General features: G+C 39.4%; 1 protein-coding gene across 2 annotated transcripts in view; it reads right to left on the minus strand.

Annotated features, from left to right (window-relative positions):
• BRINP1 (BMP/retinoic acid inducible neural specific 1) overlaps nucleotides 1-23026 on the minus strand; it is a 190783-nt gene that overhangs the window by 23622 nt on the left and 144135 nt on the right. For both annotated transcript variants that reach the window (XM_084799850.1, XM_084799849.1), the window contains exons 6-7: nucleotides 15973-16209; nucleotides 11306-11528 (exon numbers count right to left, since the gene is read on the minus strand). In XM_084799850.1, the coding sequence (XP_084655976.1) occupies nucleotides 11306-11528; nucleotides 15973-16209 (460 nt within the window). The remainder of the gene's footprint in view (nucleotides 1-11305; nucleotides 11529-15972; nucleotides 16210-23026) is intronic.

Here is a 23026-nt window from a genome sequence, read left to right on the forward strand (position 1 = left end):
ATGTCCCCTTGTTGGGGAGGCCCAATGGCACTTGGAGGAAGGATAGCAGATTACCAAGAAGAGACTTGATACCCTAGCACCATATTCAGGGGGAGGAGGTCCCCCTCACTCAGAGTCATAGGGAAGGGGAATGGTGTGAAAGCAGGAGGGAGGGAGGAATGGGAGGATGCATGGGATGGGATAGCAAATGAGATGTAATATGAATTATTTTATTTTTCAATAAAAATGTGTTAAAATAATAGTAGGGGTGTTATAAAAGTGGACTTGGTCACCTACTAGACCAAAAAAAAAAAAGTCATGACCTGGAAATTAACATCTCTGTGCCTTAGTAACATCATTCATAAAAACGGGATAGTTGAGTGCTACGTCACAGGACTATGAAGTTGATTATAGGAAGCAAGGGTGATGGAATAATAACTGACACTGGTGAATGATTGCAAGTGTTATCTATTAATGTTATATTGGTTTTTAGTCCAATCTTATTCTCCTCCTTATCATTTTAGATTCAAGTCCACACTACTTGCAGAGTTCTGTTTCTTAAAGTAGTCCACAAAGAAGTTTTAACCTATATTTAGCACAATAACGACCTTCTGAGGTAAGCACAAATATTTTTCTCATATTAAATATGAGAGACCGAAGAATTGATCTGGGTATAGAGGTTGATTTTGTAATGCTAGTATTCAAGAGATAGAAGCATAATTGCTGAAAGATCAAGTTTAATGTGGTCTCCTCTACATATAGAAACCCTGTTTTTGTTTGTTTGTTTGTTCAATTGTTTGTTTTGGTTGGGAGCTCCAATAATAAAAACTCTCAATACCTACCTATAGAAGCCATACTCAAATCTGTTTCTTGTCTTTTTTTTTTTAAGTTACATATTGCAGTGATTTGCTATGCATAAGACAAGTCACATGAAACTTTGCTATGGACCTCTTCTTTACAATTCAGACCCACAGGGGTCTGAAAACAGTAACAGCTTTTCTACAGACTAACAAAAATCTACCACAGCACAGCAAGAACTGGATATGGAATCCCACACATGAAGAAAGTCCAAGTGGCATTTGGCTGTATATAGAGTCAATCTGCTTACGCCGCTGTACTGGACCTTATATTGGTACAGGTGTTATTTATCTTGGTCCTTCCAAAGCCATGGATATGATATCCACTCAGGAAACATTTGTTACTTAGCCTGAACCTGATAGAAGAAAGTGTGGAAGAATCTTGAGCTCTTAAGAAACCACTTCGTGAACAGCACACCATTAGCCCAGGCATTAAGAGCAACAATTAATATATAAGTGGGACCCATGAAACTGAAAAGCTTCAGTAAGGAAAAGGATACTGACAGTAGGACAAAACAGCAGCTGTCAGAATGGGAAAAGATTTTCACCAACTCCACCTCTGACACAGGGCTAAAATATAAAAAAATATATAAATAACTCAAGAAACTAGACATCACAAAGCTAGATTATCTTATTATCAATGCAGTATAAATCTAAGCAGAGAATTATCAACAGAGGAATCTCAAATGGCTGAGAAATACTTAAAGAAATGTTCAGCATCCTTAGCCATCAGAAAGTGCAAATCAAAATGACTTTGAGAATCTATCTCACACCTGTCAGAATGGCTGAGATCAAAAATATAAGGGACAGCTCATGCTGGCAAGGATGTGGAACAAGGGAAACACTTCTCCACTCCTGGAGGGAGTACAAACTTGTACAGCCACTTTGGAAATCAATACGGAGGTTTCTCAGAAAATTGAAAATCAATATCTCTTAAGACCTAGTTATACCGCTCTTGGGCATATACCCGAAAGATGCTCTACTATACCACAAGGGTACTTCCTCAACTTTGTTCAAAGCAGTTTTATTTATAATAACCAGAATTGCAAACAATCTAGATGACATTCAACCAAAGAATGGATAAAGAAAATGTACATTTACACAGTGGTATATAACTCATGTGTCAAAAATAATGACATTTTGAAATTTGGTGGCAAATGGATGGAACTTGAAAAAATTATCCTGAATGAGGTAACCCAAACTCAGAAATACAAGCATGGCATATAAATAGGAATTGGCTGTAAAGTTAAACGTCCACAGACCCAGAGAGGCTAAGTAACAAGGAGTGCTTAAGGGGTACACAAGGATCTCCTAGCAAAGAGGAAACAGAGTACATTTTGTATGTGAAGTGGCGGTGAGTGGGACTGTCAACAGGAAGACTAAGATGGGGGTGGAAGGGAATAAATACTGTGAGAAACAACTGGAATTTGGAGCATTTGGGATGAGGTGAAAACCTAGTGCAATAGAAACTCCATGGAACGTGTGAGAGTAACTCTAGCAAAGACTCCTATTAATGGGAGATGTGGGGCCTGAAAACCAAGCCAGCCAGAAAACTTTTGACCTACAGATGTTCCTGACTGCAGAGTGTGCTGGAACCTGAGCCTAGCAGAATCATCATCAAAGAGCCCAGAGAAACTTTATCCAGCAACTGATGGGAATAGGTATAAAGTGTCACAGCTTAACATGAGGCAGAGCCCAGAGAGTTCTCCAGAGAAGGGAGAAGAAGGGTCATAGGAATCAGAGGGGTCAGGGACACACGAGAAGAGGAGAACATGGCCCATGGCATCAACTGACTGGGACTCATGAAAACTTGCAGAGATCAGGGAGACTGTATAGGGTTGACCTAGGTCCTCTGCGTATATGTTATGGGTGAGTAGCTTGTTGTTCTTGTCGGGGTCCTAACAGTGAGAGCAGGGCTTGTCCCTGACAATTTTTGCCTGCTTGTGGGACACTTTTCCTCCTCCTAGGTTTCCTAGTCTAGCATTGATGTGATGGTATGTGTCTGGTCTTATTGCAGATTTCATGCAGTGTTTGGTTGATGCCAATGGGAGTCCTGCTCTTCTTCAAGGGAGGGAGGAATGCATCTGGGAGTGAGGGGAAGGTGTAAGGTTGAGGAGGAGGCTTCAGTCAGCATGATTATGTGAGATAAGAATTTAAAAAAAAAACAACAAAACCAAAACAATAACAAAAACTTCAGATGGAACTTCACACATGAAGAAAGTTGAAGCAGCATTTGTCTGCGTGTAGAATTGATCTGCTCATGCTCCCGCACAGGACCTGGTGATGGTATAGGAGTTATTTATCATGGCACTTCTAAAGCCACAAACATGGTACCTACTCAGGAAACATTTGTTCCAGTAGCACGAATTGAGACGAGACTCCTGTTTTCACTGTAGAGAATGTTTTTGCCCTGTCCTTGCTTGAGATTCAGAGCTTAATTCCAAGTTTCACAATTTGAAAGTCACGATAACCCTCATCACAGTCCTTATTTGAGTCTTAGTCATAGTACCAACAAGTATAAAGCTTAAGGCTTGTCCATCACAAATCTAACCATGGTGGTCCAACCCCGGGCTTGATACCACACTGCAAACAGAGTATACCAACCAAAACACAGATCTCTCTTTGCACTGCACATTTCTTAGATAACATGAGCTTTTCCTTATCTGCACAAGTAACTTTTCTACTCAGTCCATGTAGGTAACCAGCAAAGTAACTCTAAATCTTTGGCTCAGTTGTGGTGTAATCTAAGATATATTAATTGTGCCTCTTGGTTCGTCAGTTCTTTTTGTCCATAAAATGGAACAATAACATCTCTCCTTAGAGAAAGGAGGAGAGTAAGATACAAGACATGTTATGTTATTACTACCAGTCCTCAATATTATTGGGTATTAACAATCTTATAAGAAATTAATAGGTAAAATGTCAGTGTTGAGAATTTTGCTTGTATTGAGAATTTTGCTTATCAAGGTCACCTTTATTCTTTAATGTGAGTAAAAACCAATAATACACTAAATACTCTTATGATGTATGGAATATTATTCACTTCATTTTACATAAAAAACCCTGAGGCAAAAAAATGTTAGTTCTTCATGCCAGAATCACTATCAAGCAATGAGTTGGTAAGCAGTCTGATTCCAAAATCTGTGCACATTATAAATTCTGTTATCTGCCACACTATTGCCTGCTCATTAAATAATTAGATGTTCCTGCTATCATTGTTGATATTGCTGTCATTATTATTAATCTTATTTTCCCTATCTGGTATAGTTACTTTGATCTCTAATTATACTCAATGTCACGATCTTTTAGAGTACATAATTCCATTGTGCTATGCAGGCTGAGGTAATTATCCCACAACCCAGTTGTAAATTTTTTGAACTATAAAAACTATCATCTTGGAAAGATATGTCTGTTGATATAATGGTGGTATTCCTATTCTGTAGATAACTGGGCATATAAGACAGCCCCCAACTTTTCTAGTTTAAGTATAGAGTTTGGAATATATTTGTCGTAAAAGGCTACCCCTTTTCTAGCACACACCCTGTGCAGCAGACTTGGGCATGTGTCTATTTGAAGACCTCCAGTTTTGGCACAGATTTTTTGAGTTAAATGTTATCTTATATGCCAAAAAATATGTAATTACTTTCTTAGTGATGTGAGAAATGACTCTATAAGAGAGACCTATGTCAAATACTGCAAACCTGGTGTAAAACACATGATTTTGCATCTCACTTGATGAATTTTAGCTAATTTGTCATATCATCAAATCACTCCCTAAATATCTATGTTTATACTCACAGACAAAGGGTATTTTCATCCTGAAACAGAGAAATATTTTGCAGTGATCCATGGTTGCACAAGATGCTAAGAATAAACAATTGCTGAAGGTTCAGCCCTAAAAAGAAACTTACACCACCCCTGTAGGGTGCAAGGACCATTTCTGAAAAAGGGACAGAGAAAATATAAATCTGTAGAATTAAAAGGTGAGGGTAAAATAACATCATCTAAACAAGGCATAGAGAACCATGGCAACCATGAATTAAAGGAGATGTGTACACTGCAGAGTTCATAGGAATCAGTCCCTTCTAACAGCCAGCCATAAAAGGGCAAGGACCTTGTGGAGCCCTACCACATAAGTCTGATCTGTTGGCAACCAACATACTTGGGGAGAGGAAGTAAGAAGCATGGTTTCTAGCTATATATCTACTTATGAGACCCAAGGCTCCAGTGGGAAGTTCCAAAGTTGGGACCACATAGATGTCTGTGTAGAAAACCGAATAAAGCCAAAACTAGTGAACAGGAAAGGAGATCTATAGGAAGTAGAAAGGGTTGCTATGGACAAAAAGGGAAAAAAAGAATGAGTAATCAAAATACTATACATGTATGAAATTGTGAAAGAATAAAATTTGCTAACAAAAAAAAATACTCTCTCAGCTTAGAGAGACTTTCAAATTAGGCATGCTTGTTGTATTCAAGGGTATGGAAATGCCAAAAGTAAGTAAGACCCATTCCCCTTCAAGACACAGTACTTAGTCAAATGAAAGAGATGCAATCATACAAATTCCTGGCTATGACCACTGGGCACAATTCAAGTAAATATTTATGATGCTCCTCCCATCATATTTGAAATCTTGTCTGAAGTTGTGGGGATGCTGTGGCAAATTTATGCTACCCTACCAGTGAAAGTCCTTGTACCATATCCTGCTCCTGAAGTAGGGTATGTCAAATGACGGAGAACTTTTCTGTGACTTATCTCACATCCAGAAAATCCTCACAATTTTCAATACAATATAATGAAATAGAAGTGGTACTTTCTCACTGTCAAATCTCAATTTGAAGAAATCTCAGTACTCCCTTTGTTTTCAGGGTGTCCTTCTTTCAAGGCCCTGATTCCATGCTATAAGAAGGGCAAATGACATGTAGAGGACATGGGTAAGCACTCTAGTTGACAGCCCCAGCTGAGCTTCCAGCTGACAGCCAGCATCAATTGCCAGCTCTGAGAGAGCTACTTTGGAGTTTCATTGAGGAAAGTTACTCAAGGACACTAGCATCAGCCAATTTGAGAGCCCTCCAACTGTACCAAGTTGTCCTATACATTCATGAGAGGTGACAATGCACTGTTTTGAGACACTAAGCTTCAGTGTAGGGTTTTTCACCAATATATAACCAAGACAACTCTTCTGCATAACACCCTGGTAAGAAACTTTGATCAAGTTCTAAATATCCAGAGTTGACATACCACTGAAAGGGAAATGACTCACTTGAAATATCAACAATGATTGGCTACTATTTGGCACATCCCTAGCCTTCCTTTGCCTCAGTGGTTATATCTGTAAAATGGGAATAGTAACAGTACCTATTTCATGAAGCTGGCTGTGATGTTAAAAAAAAAAACAATTTATGTACGACAATAGAATTCCAGGCATATAGAGCATTAAAAGTGAATTCCCATCCACCTTTGACTGGAGTCAAATATTTCACCAGGTCTTTGAATTAAAAAACAAAAAAAAACAAAAAAACAAAAAACTTCATCCTCCTACTTAACCTAAAAGCAATTACCATTATACAGTGCCACAAATGAGGTGTATATACTTACATAACACTTGATGGCTGGGAAATGGCAGAAAGACCTGACTCTGAACTATGTGAGTACCAGTAAATAATCTGTTATCTCTCCTTCGCCCACCTTGCCTCAATGCCACCCCTCTGTGAGACAACTAAAAATCTCAGTGGCACCTGTTGCAATAACAGCACCTGCTCAGAGTACTCAGCTCCTATGGCGTTCAACAAGCAGACAAATTGAACCTGGGCAATCAGTTCATTTGCAAACACAAATGTGCTCCGCTAGAGGTGGCTCAAGGTTTTCACTGCTATCACCTCTGTCTGACACTGCTCTTTGGCAGAGAGGTGCCCTGCTAGTCTGAGAAATGCTCATTAAAGCCTCTGATTCAGATGTTACGAAGCAGCCCACAGCCAGGCCAAGGAAGTTCAGCACTCCTGGGAAGGCTTCAGAGGATCATTTTACATGCTCCCACCCTCAGCAGCATCACCATCCCTTCCTCTGTATAAGAACATAATTTAGTGACTTGCCACTTGCAAATTCCTGCCACTCATTCTCCTAGAGAGAGTGGGAGAAATGTTGGGATTAAGGTAAATTCATTCTCTCTCTCTCTCTCCCTCCCTCCCTCTCTCTTTCTTTTTTCATTTCTAGTTTAAGGAGGGTAGGCCAATACTCAGAGCTGTCTGTAAGGTCCTAGTAGCAGTTTGTTTTCTCTAGCTATCCACACCTGGCAAATTCCACCAGTAGAACCTAAGTTCTAGGCACAGCTGGGGACAACTGAAGTAGGAGTCACAATGTCACTTACCCACGATCACACAGCCTCTCTACTAGTCACCAATCATTCAAGTTCAGGCTCCCTGACTGCCTAGTGGCCACATTTTACAATTTTGCCCCTTCCTCTACCATTTCAATGCACTTGTGACACCTTTCCCTTTGTCTCTGTCCCAGCCTGTGTGTGCCAGTGATGGTATGCTCTGAAGAGTTCTTTTCACATTTAATCAATGTGCTTCCCAGTGACCTTGAACTTGGAATTTCTGAAGTGACACACAACAACTTTAAAGATGTGTGTGTGTAGTTTGTAGTCTTGTAATGGTTAAATTCTGCCCTCTTCCTCAGATTTACATCTGTTTTGTCAGTCTTGTAACTCACTACTCCTTCGTCTAACAATGTGACACAACTGTTTTTCCTTTAGGGCAGTGGATCTCAACCTTTAGGTCATGACCCATTCAGCAATCACATACCAGATATCCTGCATATTAGATGTTTACATTACAGTCTATAACATAAACAACATTACAGTTATGAAGTAGCAACAAAATAATTTTATGGCAGTGTGCCACTACAACAGAAGAGCTGTCTTTAAAGGTCACAGCATTAGGAAGGCTGAAAACCACTGCTTTAGAGTGTTATGGCCTGGACCATGTTGAAGTCTGAACTCCCAGTACAGAAAAATGTATTCATAAGTAATTTTTAGGAAGAAATGAGCTCATTAGGGATGGGTGTTCATGCGGCATGGGTGTGGTTCTAAAGCAGAGGAGATGAGGACACAGGTGGACCTGAGTGAAAGGCCATGCAAGGACACTAGGAAGGAGACAAGCCATACAGTCTTCAGAAGCAACAACACTGACAGAGCCTGTGTTTAAACTTCCAGCTACTAATATTGTAAGAAGATAGGTATCTGCTGTTTAAGTTACCCAGTCCATAGGAGTTAGCTGAAATAACATTTACCTGCGGTAAATTTTATTTTCTGATTCCCCACTGAACCTTTCCCAAACTCCTGCTGTAAGAGCCATCTTTCATAGCACTGTGGACTGTATTCATTTATGAGCCCCCAAACATCGCCTGAGGCTGGTCACCTGGCACAGGCTTGATAAATTTAAGTGGTTCTACTTCAGAGACTCCCTTATGGTGGCAGCTTGGGCATCTGCTGCATGCAACGGGGAAGTCAATTTGTGAACAGACCCTTTTCCAAGTCTGTGTTTCAGAGTATAGGAACACGTCAGCAACTGACAGGAAAAAAATCGATTTCACTTTCAAAATGGTTATTACAAAAGAGGAACAATGCAGTGGCCTCAGAATTGGAAGGTCTAGGGCCAACAAAGATGACCACTCACTAGTATGTAAGGATACATGTCATAATGGGGGAAGAGAAACACGTGCATTAAGAAAAGTGGTTTTAGATAAATGGAAACTTGGAGTCAGGACCATTTTGTATGCCATCAGGACAAACTCCGTAGAGGAAGCAACATTAGCTATCAGTGTAGAAAAATGTGAGGAGAAATTTCAGAGCCGGATACACAGTGTGAATTATGAGGAATGAAATTTTTTTGAAATTCTTGTCTCGTGTGCAAGCATAGCATGCATTTCAGAAAGCAAACTTAGATGTATAGATTTAAATGCCATTTTGACTTTTGCTTTACAACACATTGCCTAAATTTCATTCTCAGTGGCTTTTAGGGCTAGATAATTCTCTGTTTTTAGAGGATTTCCTGTATAACATCATTCTATGTGGTAAATAAAAATGCCCTTTTATATGCCCACACATTTCTGGGGGCAAAGTCAACCCCGTTTGAGAACCAGTTCTTTACTGTGGCAGCTTTGAACTTGTGACTTCTTCTCTCTCAATTTTAGTTTTCTGGACTGCATAACAGGAGACGATTAGGTACACACACACACACACACATACACACGCAATATGTGGCCAACACATAACATGATACACAAATTTGACTTGATTTTTCAAGATTTGTGTGTGTGTGTGTGTGTGTGTGTGTGTGTGTGTGTGTGTGTGTGCATGTGTACTTGAAAGTGAATATAGCTGTGTCTATAAGCAAAGGCCAAAAGAGGGTGTCTGCCTCGCTCATTCTTTTCCTATTTCTTTGAGGTGGATCATCTCCCTTAACCTCAGTCTTCTGTTTCTTAGCTAGGAATATGGAAACATTCTCAGCAAGTATTCTCATTGCTGTCTCCACCCTGATTAGTGTTTAGGTTACATATGTGTGCCAGATACTTTGCTTGCTTAGTGGGTACAAAAATGTGAATGTTAGTCCTCATGATTGGACAAAAAAGTACTCTTAACTGTAGGAGGAATGTCATGTGTACTGTGTAGATGTAGCACCTGTCAATCATAAATCTGATACCCTATATCTTAGGCACAAGATCGGAGATGGGACATGCAGTAGTCAGAGATGGCTCTGGGAGAGAGAAGCAAGAATAGAAGATTCAGCCAGCAAGATGTGAAGAAGATGGATATATGGTACCCGACAGAGGTAAGCAGCCACGTAGAAAAACATAGATTAGCAAAATGGGTTATTTTAAGTTATGAGCTAGTCAGAAAAGAGCCTAGCTATATGGCCTAGGTGTTTGTAAAATATTTAATGAGTCTCATGAGTCATTATTCCTGGATGTTGGGGTCAGGAAGAAAAACACCACAGACAGCTGCTCCACTGCACCACTAAGCTGTCTCCCTAGCCCCAAACTTGTGTTATTAGTTTAAAAAGTGGATTTCTATTCTCAGAATTAAATAAAAGACAAGATCCTACTCCTAGTAGGAAATGAATGAGGACAGAACTATTCTACTTGAAGCAGGGTAACAAGCCTGACACAGGCTGCCCACCTGGATTTCTCTCACCCTGTCCTCAACCCAGTTCATTGCTTTCCAATGACAGCTTCATAGAAAACTTGAACACACTACTAAAGAAACTTCTTGGCTGCAGATAGATCACAAATTGCCTGAAAAAATTCAACCAAGATTGGATATTGGTTTTTTCATTGTATGTCCCCGAAAATCTCATGAAAGGATAAACTCTGTTTATTCCTGTATTTCCCACTGGATATCAGAGCAAATGGTACAAGATTGGGCAAAGCTACAAACAGACTAAGCAAAGGAAGCAACTGTGAGCCTAAGCAGGCGTGGGATCTCTGTATAGGATCATGCACTTAGGCGAGTGTCCGTTATGATTCTCCTAGAAAATGTCACCAGTCAGTACTACATTTTTCTATTACACTCTAGGCCCTGACCAAATGCCCTCAGCTACTGAAGCTGACTGGTGAGTAATGCCAATTTCTTTACAATTAAGAAAAGACCCACAATTTTCCTCACCATGTATTTTAAAAATTGCACAGATATTACATTTTAAGTTTAAGTTTAAGTTACCCAAAAATTGTGCCATTTATTTGCTGGTACCAGTATTAGATATATCCCACAGACAGATCAGTAACAGCATAAACAATGCAAAACTGAACTTCATGGCCCAATTTCCTTTGTCATTGTTTTCAGAACTTTGATTTCAAAATTTCCCCACAGACACCCAAATCAAGGGATGTAAAAATATTTTAAATCAAGGGAAGCTAGCATTTGTACACTATCCATGTATGCCTTCCTCTGTATTTCAGATCATCTCCAGGGTGGTTATAATTCTTCATTTAATATAACTCCTTGGATCATGTGGTTTAGGGAATACTAAAATATATCTAAGCATATGCAGAAGAAACAACAATTTTTGTTTGGATAATTTCAATCTGAGGTTAGTTAAACTGTAGGCGGAGAAACCATAGATAGAGAAGTTCAATGGTATATCTAGGAAACATATAAAATTTAATGTTTCAAAAACCAAATGCATACAGTTATAGGGGAGGAGAATAAGGGGAAAATGGGAGGGAGGGAAGAATGAGAGGATACAAGGGAAAGGATAACCATTGAGATGTAACAAGAATAAATTAATAAAAATTTTAAAAAAAGCCAAATGCAGTCAGGAGTATTGTTGGCCACCATCATGGACTGCCTTTCTTAAAGAGTCTTAAATATGTTATCTGAAGCACATATCCCTCTGTTATAGCAGAGTGTGCTAGGAGACGTGGAGCACGGCGTGTGGTGTCATTGTAGAGGTGGAGCAGGAGGAGCACATACCTCTCTCTAGGCAGCTGGTGGTTGGGATTGTGCCGGCAGCGCACGCTGAGGCCAAAGAGTTTGCGGGCAGTGCGCTGGATCTTCTGCCTCTGAGCCTCAGTGGCACTCTGCAGGAGCTTGTAACGGCTCTGCAGGTCCCAGTCATTGCCCCAGTGCTGGTGGATGCTGCCAATGGTCAGGAAGTGGTTGCTTGGGAGACGCTTCATAAATGATTTAAACTCATCTGACAAGAGACAAGAGCAAGGAGAGAAGGGGTAAGCATGACACCTGAAGTCCTCTCTTAGAATTTAGTTCCCTTCTTTTTCCTGTAGTTTTTTTTTCTGCTCTCTTTATAACAGCTTGGAAATGGAAGCAACCTAAATGTTCTTCAGCCGATAAAGGGAATAATGAAAATGTGGTACATATACACCACAGAATATTATTCTGCTATAAAGAAAAACAAATACCATTTGCTGGCAAATGGATGGAACTAAAGAAGATAATATTGATTGAAGTAACACAGACCCAGAAAGACAAATGTCACATGTTCTATCTCATCAGAGTCTCTTAGCTCTAAATCTTCAGATATAACTGTAGTTCTTATGAATCATTAAAGAAACTGGTCCTCACAACAGAAGAACATTACAGACTACCACAGCCAATCAGAGTACAAAATTGTGGAGCCCGGTCACAGTGGATACATGTACACCAGCACTCCCACATCTAAGGCTAAAGGAACAATGAGGAAGAGTGACCACAGACTCATAGAGCCAGAATACCAGGGACTTGGTTTTGAGGTTGCACCTCCTAGAAATGACAGAAGCTACACCCACGATCTCTAACTGACATGACTGCCTAAACATTAGCTGAACTCAGACGACACTAGACATGTGCAAGTGGAGGCCACTAGGTCTCAAGCCTACACAAAGTGCTACAGCCAACTAAGGAATGCTGAGAGTGGGAGAAGCATGATAATTGTTTTTTGGTTAGACCTATATCTCTTTCTGTTACTTAGCTCCATCTGCCAAGAAAAGACCCTGCCATTTGACTGAGGCCAGTATAACACTGCAGAGTCAGCTGTTCTGCCTACCTTGTACTTCTATTGAAGGATACCTGTAGGAGGCATCTATGCTTAAAAGAAGTCTTTCCAAACTCCGAGCATTGCAATGCCAGGTTATACTACATCCCCTTTGTAGTCACACTTAACAGTGCCTTTGAATAAAATTACTATTCTCAGTTTAAAAATTAAAAAGGCTTTTTAACAAGTCTACCTAGAAAATCAGTATTTCATGACTTTAGTAGAATTGTAACTGAAAAGAAACATGAAGAAAACAGTGATAATAAATTCTAGTCAGATATTGTTGCCTGCTAAGTGATCAAATCCACGAGCCTTCTTTCCCTTTGAAATTCAGGACTCTAGTAGGGCTAGAATGGTGTTAAAAACATAGTAGTACTCAACTTTGATCTAGCCTGTAGGTTTGATAGAAAAATGAACGAAGTAAAAGTTTGCACCCATGATGCAACTGCTATTTGAAGTTCTAGGCGTCAGCTGTGTAACCCCTTCTCCAGTGCTGGGAAGCTACAATTTAAGAGATGACCAGAGTCCCCTTGGCAAAAGCTTCTGCCGTAGCTCCCAATATTTGGGATTCTGAGCACCATCTAAGGCTACAATTTGACCCAGACTTAGAAACCACCTACCTCAGCTTTCTTGATCCACATGCATGTTATGGAAACTAAAGATAACACAGTCAGAGACCTTCAAGACCTAAGTGAAAAACCTAAACTGCTCTTATCTACCCTGGCACTTTCTCAGCCACACCATCTTTCCCTGGTGTATTTCTCAACTACTGGGAAAAGGAAACAAAGTGTGGATCGTCTTTCAGGTAAAAGCTTTAAAATCTTAATTACAGCTGAAGAATTTTATTTCATGCTATTGAAAATGCATGGAAATTTCAGGCCTATGCATACATTTACTTTATTTATATAAGCAGTATTAGATAGCTCTCAACAGATACCAAACCTAATCCTAAGCACCTAGAACTCATCAGTAATCTTCAGAGCAAACCTATGAGTTCCATATCTGTAGTACACCAACTCTACAGAGGTAGCAAACAAAGGAGTTAGCTAGCTTGTATAAGACCAGTGGCCGGCAGGTGGAACAATTAAAACATTATTAGCCTTGTTCCAGAATACATACCACTCAAAGTGTTACATTTCCTCTCAATTCAGATGACAACCTTGAGGCTTGTCATATTGAGTGTGTGGGGTAACCTCAACTTCCTAACAAAAGATGGTTTGAACCAGATTTTTAGTAACTTTGTGCTAGTCAAATATACAAGCATCTAAGTACTGTATTGACAACTGAAGAATTGTGTGACTCTTGTTAATACATCTGTCAATTTGGTATAACAGTTATCTAATCCAAATTTGGAAACTCTTAAGCCATCAAAGAAGCCATAGTCATTACTGTCTCTTCCCAGGGATGAGGGGTTAATGCTAAGGGCTAGAACAAATAGAAAGAAAAAGTACAAGTTCATGATGTAGATAGTTATTTCAATAGATGAATTAATCTTAAAGTGAGAAGGTATTTTAGAGGAATATGTGCAAGAGAACCACACATATATACCTTATAAGGAAAAAGAGCAAGGCAAACCAATTTCATTTTCTTATTCTGCAACATCTCATATTCTGTCCTGTTACTCACCCACTCACAGTAGCTGCTTTTTGAAATTAGAGTTCCTTATTACTGATGCAGTCAGCCTGCATTTCCTTTAGAATTTTAGTAATTAGTAGCATTTCTTTGCAAGGGGAACTGTCACATCTCTTTTGTTGTTTGATGCCAACAATCACCATAATACCCTTATATCATGACCTCTCTGCTTTATAGATCCAAAAATTTGAAAGAGACTAATGGATATAGTTTCATAAGGCATCCTAAGTAGCTTTACTCAAGCTGCATGACCCTGAAGGAGCAGAATCTTTGATGAATCTTATGCTGGCAAATCTGAGCCTTCGAGTTCATGGCAATGAGTCATTTCACATTACCTCCTGTGAAACTCTGTTTTTGTTTGTGCTACACAGTGGCTCTGAGGTAAGATTTTGTTTGATCAACGGGTTTTTGGCTAAAGACTCAAATACATTCAGATATTCAAAACACAGAGATGACCTCTCATTTATCAGATGAAGGTGCTTAGAACTACAGGGTTGAATATAATTAATAAACTGTAAAGACTGTTGTGAGAACTGAGTCTGTAGTCAGGGACTCCATTACCAATGCTGTCATTGAAAAAGTGTGTAACCCTGGGGCAGTGTGTTAATGTACCCTGTGTGAAGCATTTGCGTTCGATCCCCAGGATTCTCAGGGATAAAGGAGAGAATAAAGTTTTCCTTTAGGAATGTAGTTTTTAAAAAAACGTGTGTAACCTCAGGGAAGATTCTGAGTCTTGGTGTCCTTCTTGCTCCCTGGAAAGACACATTGCACTTAATTTTACTTAGCTGTAACAGATAGGAGGATATATAAAGTTGTTTTGCAAACTATAATGTTCCATTGATGAGCTTATTCATTTACCAGATGTTAAAGCACACATTATAAGCTTACCCTGTCTTGGTGATGCTTCTTGTAATTCTTAAGGACTCCTAAACTTTTCCTGTCTAAACCTGACTGTATTCCTTAGATTTCCAATGTTCTTGGATATTCTAGCTAAGGTAAAGGATATCAACAACTATACTGTTATTTAATATGCATCTCTAAGCAAAGGCCCTAGACATCATCTCAATCACATTTCTATTCAACTCTCTAAGACAACGAGACAATTCTCTTTCTAAGTATGTCAGCCTTTCTGTACATTTATGCTTCTACTCCTTAATCTACACTGCAGTCATCACACCCGGGTAACCTGTGAACTGCCTACTTGAAGCACAGAAGAAGAGTGAGTCTTTCACACTTTTTTTTCAACATGGCTGCCCATGACTTTGCTGGTCACATTGCCTCCATCTCTACATCATTATGCTAGCTGCTCCTTATCCTTAGGCATGGACACTTGAAATATCATAATCATTTACATCTCTTACATGGTTACATAATTAATTTCTGACAATAGCCAAAGCTTCAAGAAGGCAAAGCTGTGACTTTAGACTTCATCCCTCTAGTGACCTTGGATAACTGACATTTCTTTCTTGTAGCTCATTATTCTGAAGCAGGAAATAGCTAAATTATCAGAAAAGTAACTTTCAATTTTGATAGTCTGTGTGATCTTTGAGTACCTATATCATTACATCTCACTATAGACACATAAGACACATATATACACTTATGTGTGCTTATTCATTAATTCATACTTATAAATACATACATATACACATACATTCACATGAAAATAGAGACTCAGAAAATAAATGCAAGACCCACTGACTCTACCCTCTACAGAGGTGTCTTCTCAGTCTTATGTTGTCATAAACGCAACACAGGTGATATATCATATAAGAATATTGCCTTATGAGACCTCCTGTCTCATTCTGTGGAGATGAAATGTGTGACTGCTCTATGAGTGCTACTCCACCTGACCCTGAGCCCTCCAAACATGACCAAGTGCCCTTATTCTCTTTCCCCTCACAGTAGTGTTAACTGCAGTCAGGTGATGTCATTTTCTAGACTTGTCCATAGGCATTTATGATAGCAGTCTCTGTACCTGAATTCTCCAGGTCTTTGTAAGCTTCGGTCCAGGCCTTGGCCATGTTAGCCAGTGTGAACTCCATGATCTGGATGTCGGTGATGGGGCAGTTGCACTGCGGGTACTCCTCAGCACACTGGCAGCGACACTGGCTGTTCTGACACACATACTCTCCCTCGCCGTTGCACATGATGTAGCTCAAGGCTGATTGAACAAACTTCTCTTGCAGATACTGCGGGAAAATTATCTGAAGACCTGGTTAGGGATAGCAAGAAGGGAGAGTCAGAAAGGATAAAAGGGTGTTTTATTAACAGCCTCCAAAGGTGACAAGAGACCAGCGCTGTAAGGTTTCTCCCTGTGTACTGAAATAAAAATATTTCAGAACCTACTTAGGTATAGATGTGCCACAGCCAGTTCGGACTACAGTTGCTTCGCTTATGATTCAAAGTCTTTGGCCATGACATTGGCCCTCTTGGAAATCAAAACAGTGCTCTGTTATATTAGTAATGAGACTGGAGAAGCTCTAATGTATACTTGTTATATTTCTGGAGAAATATAACATATTGAATAGATAACTTTGTGTTTATCTTTCTTATATCTTTCATTTATTTTATTTTCCTTTCTTGAAATATTTATGAGCTCTATTTATGAAAACATGTCCTGAGCTCACCACTAGTTCTAAAAAGATTATTTTATTTTATTTTTATTTTTTATATTTTTGAGGAAGGATCTCTCTAGACAGCCCTGGCTGTCCTCAAATTCACTATGTAGAGCACATTGGCCTTGAAATCAGACTCACAGAAATCTGTCTGCCTCTGCTTCACAAGTGCTAGGTTTAATGGTGTATACCCCCATGTCCTGAGAGACATTTTTTTTTACAAAGTGTATTTGAAATACTATCAGCAGAGACATGTGGCACATGTCGTCTTAACACAGCTTACAGGTATAAAGCAGAAACAGACATAGGAAAAAGTCAGGCAGCAGTAAGCCAGCAAATAATTATCTTTAGTAGCAAGGACAGCTTTCTACAGGAGGGAGAATTTGGGTTTGTTGGAAAGTACAGAAGAGACTACTGATAGAAGTATAGCAAAATGAGCAAAGATAGAATCAGTATGTCTGACGGGTTCAACTGCATGGAACAAATGTAGATGGGTCGGGGTATGGTTTGTAGAAAAACTGACTGAGAGAGCTGCTGAGGCCAAAAGGCAAGAAGGAATTTATTACAGAGTACAGGTCATGTGTTTACCATGTGGATCACTGAATATATATTAGTAGTTTTTCAAGGATGTGATGATATAATTAAAGGAAAATATTGATTAAGGGCATGTATTATAAAAATAAAACATTAGTGAAAAAGAGTATCACAGACACTAATTTTCTCTTATTAGCTTTAAAAATGAAGGCATGATAGCTCACTAAAGCAAAGTGGCTAACCCAAGGGTATGGAATGAGAACCCTTGAGCACATCTTATGATCTTCTAAATTTGAATAATAAGAATCTTAATCTTTAGAGTGCAAGATGGAGTAGGTTTATCTGGGCCAAAGCAATGAGCTGGTACCTAGAAATTTTAGCCAGGCAGAAGGGCAAATGTGCACAAACAATTCACATCCAAGACAGTCCCCTTCACATTTCTTAGCATGCTGATAGTTTTAGCGTCCAGCATACATAGGAGCAATGGTTTCATCTTTCACTTTGTAAAAAACAGGACTATATTCTTATTTAGATTATTTCTTTCTCCTTGATACTTCAGGATTAGTCTTTAATCTTGCTCACTCTAGATTTGCTGAATACATAGGACATTTACTTTTATATTTTCAGTTATTTTTATATATTTGTCTTTTTTTCAGATTATATATATATGTTTATGACTATTACTGTTGTACATAAAATGAGTTTCTTTTCTGCTTTCATCTGGTTCTCATATGAAAACAACACAGAAGAATTTGTTGAGTGCATTATGAGAAAGAGACCTGGGTAAGATTCAGCATGTCTATGTCAGGAGGCCACAGTCCACAGGAAGATCTGGTCATCGCTACCACAGGGTTCTATGTCAAAATCATCCCAAGAAACTCATTCATCTTTCTCTAAGGCAATAGCTACATCATCAGATCTAGAGGTACAAACAAAAGATGCCTATAAAATGTGTGGAACAGTTCCTGGCATGTAAACATGCAACACACACACACACACACACACACACACACACACACACACACACACACACACACTTGAATTATATATATGAGACTCATACCACAATATATGTGTGGAAGTTGAAGAACAACTTCTTGCAGTAGTTGATTTTCTGTCCCATCATGTGGGCTCCAGGGATTGAATTAAGGTTGTCAATCCTAATAGCAAACCTACTGAACCATCTTGTGAGCCCTGTTCCTATTTTGATGTGAAGAAACTGTAATTGAGGAAGATGACAGTGATGATGGAATTCCTAAAGTTCCAATTCAAACTTCAGCATAAAAAAGAAGACTAGATGCAGGTAAATTCCAAAGCGAATCTTTAATCATTTGCACAGCTCTCCCAAGAGGTGGATTTAGACTCTGCCTGATCAAACAGAGCATGTTTAGAAGAGCGTACGTGACATTGTTCAGAAGGCTTCCTCAGAAAACTGTGAAGCTGGACAGTGGTCTGCTGTGAAATTGGATAAACTCTTTATCACTGAGCAAAGCATCTACACATGAGATCAAGTGACCAGTCACAAGGGTTCTGTGCACGAATACGGTGATAGAGAAACCAAAGGCTGGGAAACACAAGCCACCTATAAAGCACTTTCCAAAGCCAGCTTGCAGTTCTTTAGAGTGTGCATTATTGAGTTACTTCGTTTGTGTCACCATTTTCTCCGCCAAAGCAAAATTTATTTTTAGCTGATCCCTATAGGCAACTGTATCTATGGATTGGGGTTATGTTTCTGTTGCTTAAAGGAACTCTACAGACTATATTCTCAGTCCTATTTTTTTTCAGACAACTCATCACTTTATTTCTCCCTTTTGTAGGGGATAGGATGTTCTATTCTTGGTCCTAGCCCAAAAGGAATTCAGGGAGAGCATTTTTAGAAAATTGCATCAAATCATTTCTCCGTTTGGCGAGGATACAAAAGGCAATATTACCTACCTCATTTAATGCAACTGAAAACAGATAACATTTAGGGTTGGGGGTTTTCTCAGAGCAGCTGAAACAGAACACTGGCTGCTCTTTAAAAATGGAAACTCAGAACATACCAAGCTGTCTCAGAGGCAGAATCCCCTGGGCAAATTTCAAAAGAGAATAATGAAGACATAGCAATTAAAAAGCACTTTCCTGCAAAATGTCATTACTGTTTAAAGTTACACAACCATTTCTACGGCAGCGGAGGTTCACACAGCAGTCACAGCCAGAGTCGTCTCTCAGTGACCTGTGTCCAACAAAGAGAGCCATTGCTGACCCCCTAGATTGGCGCCTGAGTCCTGCTAGCTTCAATGGGAGTAATAAATAATTTGGAGGGGGATTTGGCCTGTGGAAGCACTTTTTGAAAGATATACAGCTGCCGGCTGGGGTGGAATATTCTATTTCCACGGTTCCCGAAAGATCCCTTCTCCAACACACACACACACACACACACACACACACACACACACACACACACACAAAGAGACAGAAAGATGGGGAAGGAGGGAGGGAGGGAGGGAGGGAGGGAGAGAGAGAGAGAGAGAGAGAGAGAGAGAGAGAGAGAGAGAGAGATGCCTTTTTATTGCCAAGCATGTAAATTTTGCCTCACAAGCCCAGAAAGGCAATGGTGGAGTGTTACATTTGAATACCACCTGGCCCACACAGAACATATGGAATATTTTCCCTTCAATCTCATTAATTTTTTTCCAAGTCTGGCTGTGCTTTGAAGGGCAACGTTGTGATGTGCCATCCAGAGAGTGTGTGATGCATAGGCAGCTGGAAATACCCAGAAGGCTTTCTGTCTTTCCTGATACTGGTCTTATTTTTTTCAGTTGTACCTAACCCATCCAGGAGTTGATCATCTACATATGTCTCACAACGTGTTTTGTATTTTGCAGGGACTTTGATAAGATGCTTCAATTCCTTTGCCGCACCATGGCCCTTCCAGTATGTCACCCTTGCTCCTCTTGTAGTCTTTGCTCTTCTGTTTATTGTTTAGAATGATCCTTCCTCAGATATCAGCCTCCCTCACTTGTCCAGAAATATAAGCCTTCCCACACCATTGGAGTTCAAATGCATCTGTTGTTTGCCTTATTAGGATTAAGTAATAACTTAAATTGCCTTATTAATTTGTTTGATTTTCATATTTCAAGTTAAAAGGCAAATTTTGGAAGAAACAGTTCTATGTATCCACTACAGATCTCCAAGTTAAGCCAAGCGCAGTTCAAGCTCCTTGTACCCGCCAGTTATTTTCTTCATCCTACCAAAAGGGAGGTTGATCAATTGGTCTTTGGGGATACTAGATTGCAAAGGTAAGTGATCTACCCAAAGCCTCACAATTAAAATAACAGAATCATGATTCAAATCTGAGTATTTGGATCATTCTAAAATACGTCAGAGTTCTGCCTCTCTAGTAAAAAAGGATTTATTAAAGTATAAACCTAGTCTTCTACCGTAGACCCAGTGAAGAGCAATCCGGCAGTGTACTAGCCTCTCTGAAATAAATTTTTTCCCCTCTACTAACTAGTTAGGTTTTTTTAAAAAAGCCTGAACAGCACAACACTCATGATGTGATTGTTCTTGTCTCCCACAAATTTATTTGTTGAATCCCCAACTTCTGTTACTGTTGTTAGGAGATGGGGTTTCTGGGACATTAAGCTTAAAAGGTCAAGATGATGATGTAATCCTCTCTCCCACTGTGTTCTTATCAAGGAAAAGCCATATGGGCATTTTGTAACAAAGCAGCTCTCTGAAAAGCAGATATCTGATCCTGACCAGATTTTATGTCATCTTCATTTTGAACCTCACAATGCTGAGACTGCAACAAACAGACCTCTTTTGAATGATCTACCTAACCTCCAACATCTACTTTAGCTCAAGCTTTCTACAGCACTGGCATAACTAAGTGTGCCCTAAGTGAACATCTTCTTTCATTTATGGAAATTCTAAGTACCAGACCTAAGCTAGAACCCTTCAGAGCTAAACAAGAACCTCATTAGAAATTCTGTAATGGTAGAAAGACAGGCATTTGGTTTAAGGAACCCACAGGAAGAATTGTCTACAATGGGAAAATAGAATGTTCACAGGCCCCAGGCCCCAACTGAAAACCAAGCTTACCTTAGCTTTTGATTAAGACTCATTTTTCCCTTATAGTTTATTTCCTCAGAATTCCCTGGAGGAGAAAACATTCTTGTATCTTAGACATAAACTGAAAGTAGGAGTGGCACAAATGAAACATCTGAGCTCATTAGGGGCGAATCAGCTCTTAAAGCAACAGTGGCGAAGCTCCTTGTCCCCCACAGTTAGGATTTTGGGATACAGAAAAAAATAAGCAGTGATCCCAGAGTTGTAGCAATTCAGTGGTTAAGGAGCACTTACGGAACACAAGAATGTGCATGGAGTCTGATTCACATCCCCTAAGAACAGCAACAACAGGGTTGGTATTGTTTCAGCAATCATCAACCTGAGTCAGTTGACCTTGCTTGGTGGTGCTGGAGGACATCTAATTCCTGCATAGAAGGCTCCAAGGAGCTCAAGTTTCACTAAAGACAGAGCAAATATAGTCCAGTTGTCACTTCTGATTCCAGATTTGATTTGTCCGTTTCTTATATGAACTCTTAGCACTCCCTTCTTCTCTAAAAAAGTAGTGTACATAGAATTGTTGGATTAAAAAAAAATAGTTTTAATACATTTGATACATGCTTCCTCCTCCCTAAAGAAATAGAGAGGCAATTTGCAGATGTAAATCGAAAGCACAAAAGTCAATAACAAAGAATTTAGAACCTTGGTAGGTAACTAAAACTTTACAGTGCTATTGTGCTTGGCAATATTTAAGTGATAGTAACAAATAGTGAGCATTTCATTGATCTATTATGAAGGCACAAGACAGTAACATTAGAGAAAGCAATTGTGAAAGACTTGATGAAAGTGGGGTAAAAAATAGTACTTTCAAAATAAGATTTTATTTATTTTTGTTTGTATGTATGCACGACTGGATGCATGCACATGTACTTCATGCATGTAGGAGCCCATAGTGGTAAGAAGAGCTACAGACAACTGTGAGGTCCAAATGTGGTTGCTGTGCATTAGACATGGGTTCTCTGCAAGAGCAATAAGCAATAAACATTTGCAAGAACAGCAAGCATTCTTAACTACAGAGCCATTTTTCCAGGCTCTAAAAAGGGTTTTAAAGCATGAGCATAATCTGAATTGACAAAGAAGTGTAGCAGAAAATACCACCATATAAGGCAGACATGGATCAAACACATCTGAGTGTGTAAATACTTGGGGTGATTCTAAGTCTTGTTTAAGGCACCATCATGAGTTGGTTTTCCTTACATTTGCTTTATTTTATTCTGTATCATAATTACCTGAGCCACTCTGTTTTTGAGTGACATTTCTCTTTTCTGACCCACTTCACTTGCTATTAAATTCATGATCTCTTACAGTGCCGAGCGAAAGAGGGAAAAATATAGGTTCTATTTTGGTTGCATATAAATATTTTTCTGTTCTGTCCTTGAATAAAATGTGGCCCCCTGTGTGTATCTCTGAGCGCTACAGGAATCCCAGATGTTGTCTTCTACCTGCTAAGTTCTGCCTGTCAAATCCTGTCCATATCTGAAATGCACAAGGTGGGATGAACAACAACAAGGACAGCACCTTTCGCAACACATGAGCCTGATCCCCTTCCCTGTGAAAGCCTGGGGATTTCATATTGGCAGATAAAGGACTTTATGGCTTACACAGCCATGCTGAACTCCAGTGTAATGAAGGCATGCAGGTCAATTACCCATCTGTTTGTGTTTCTATTGCTGTGAATTACAGTATCCATTGCTGACAGCTCATTGGAGTGGAATGAAAATAAGACAATAATTCACCAAGTGAAACTGTGCAGAAAGGGCGAAAAGGCTA

This window comes from Acomys minous (assembly GCF_964271855.1).
Source record: "Acomys minous genome assembly, chromosome: 1".
Lineage (NCBI taxonomy): Eukaryota > Metazoa > Chordata > Mammalia > Rodentia > Muridae > Acomys > Acomys minous.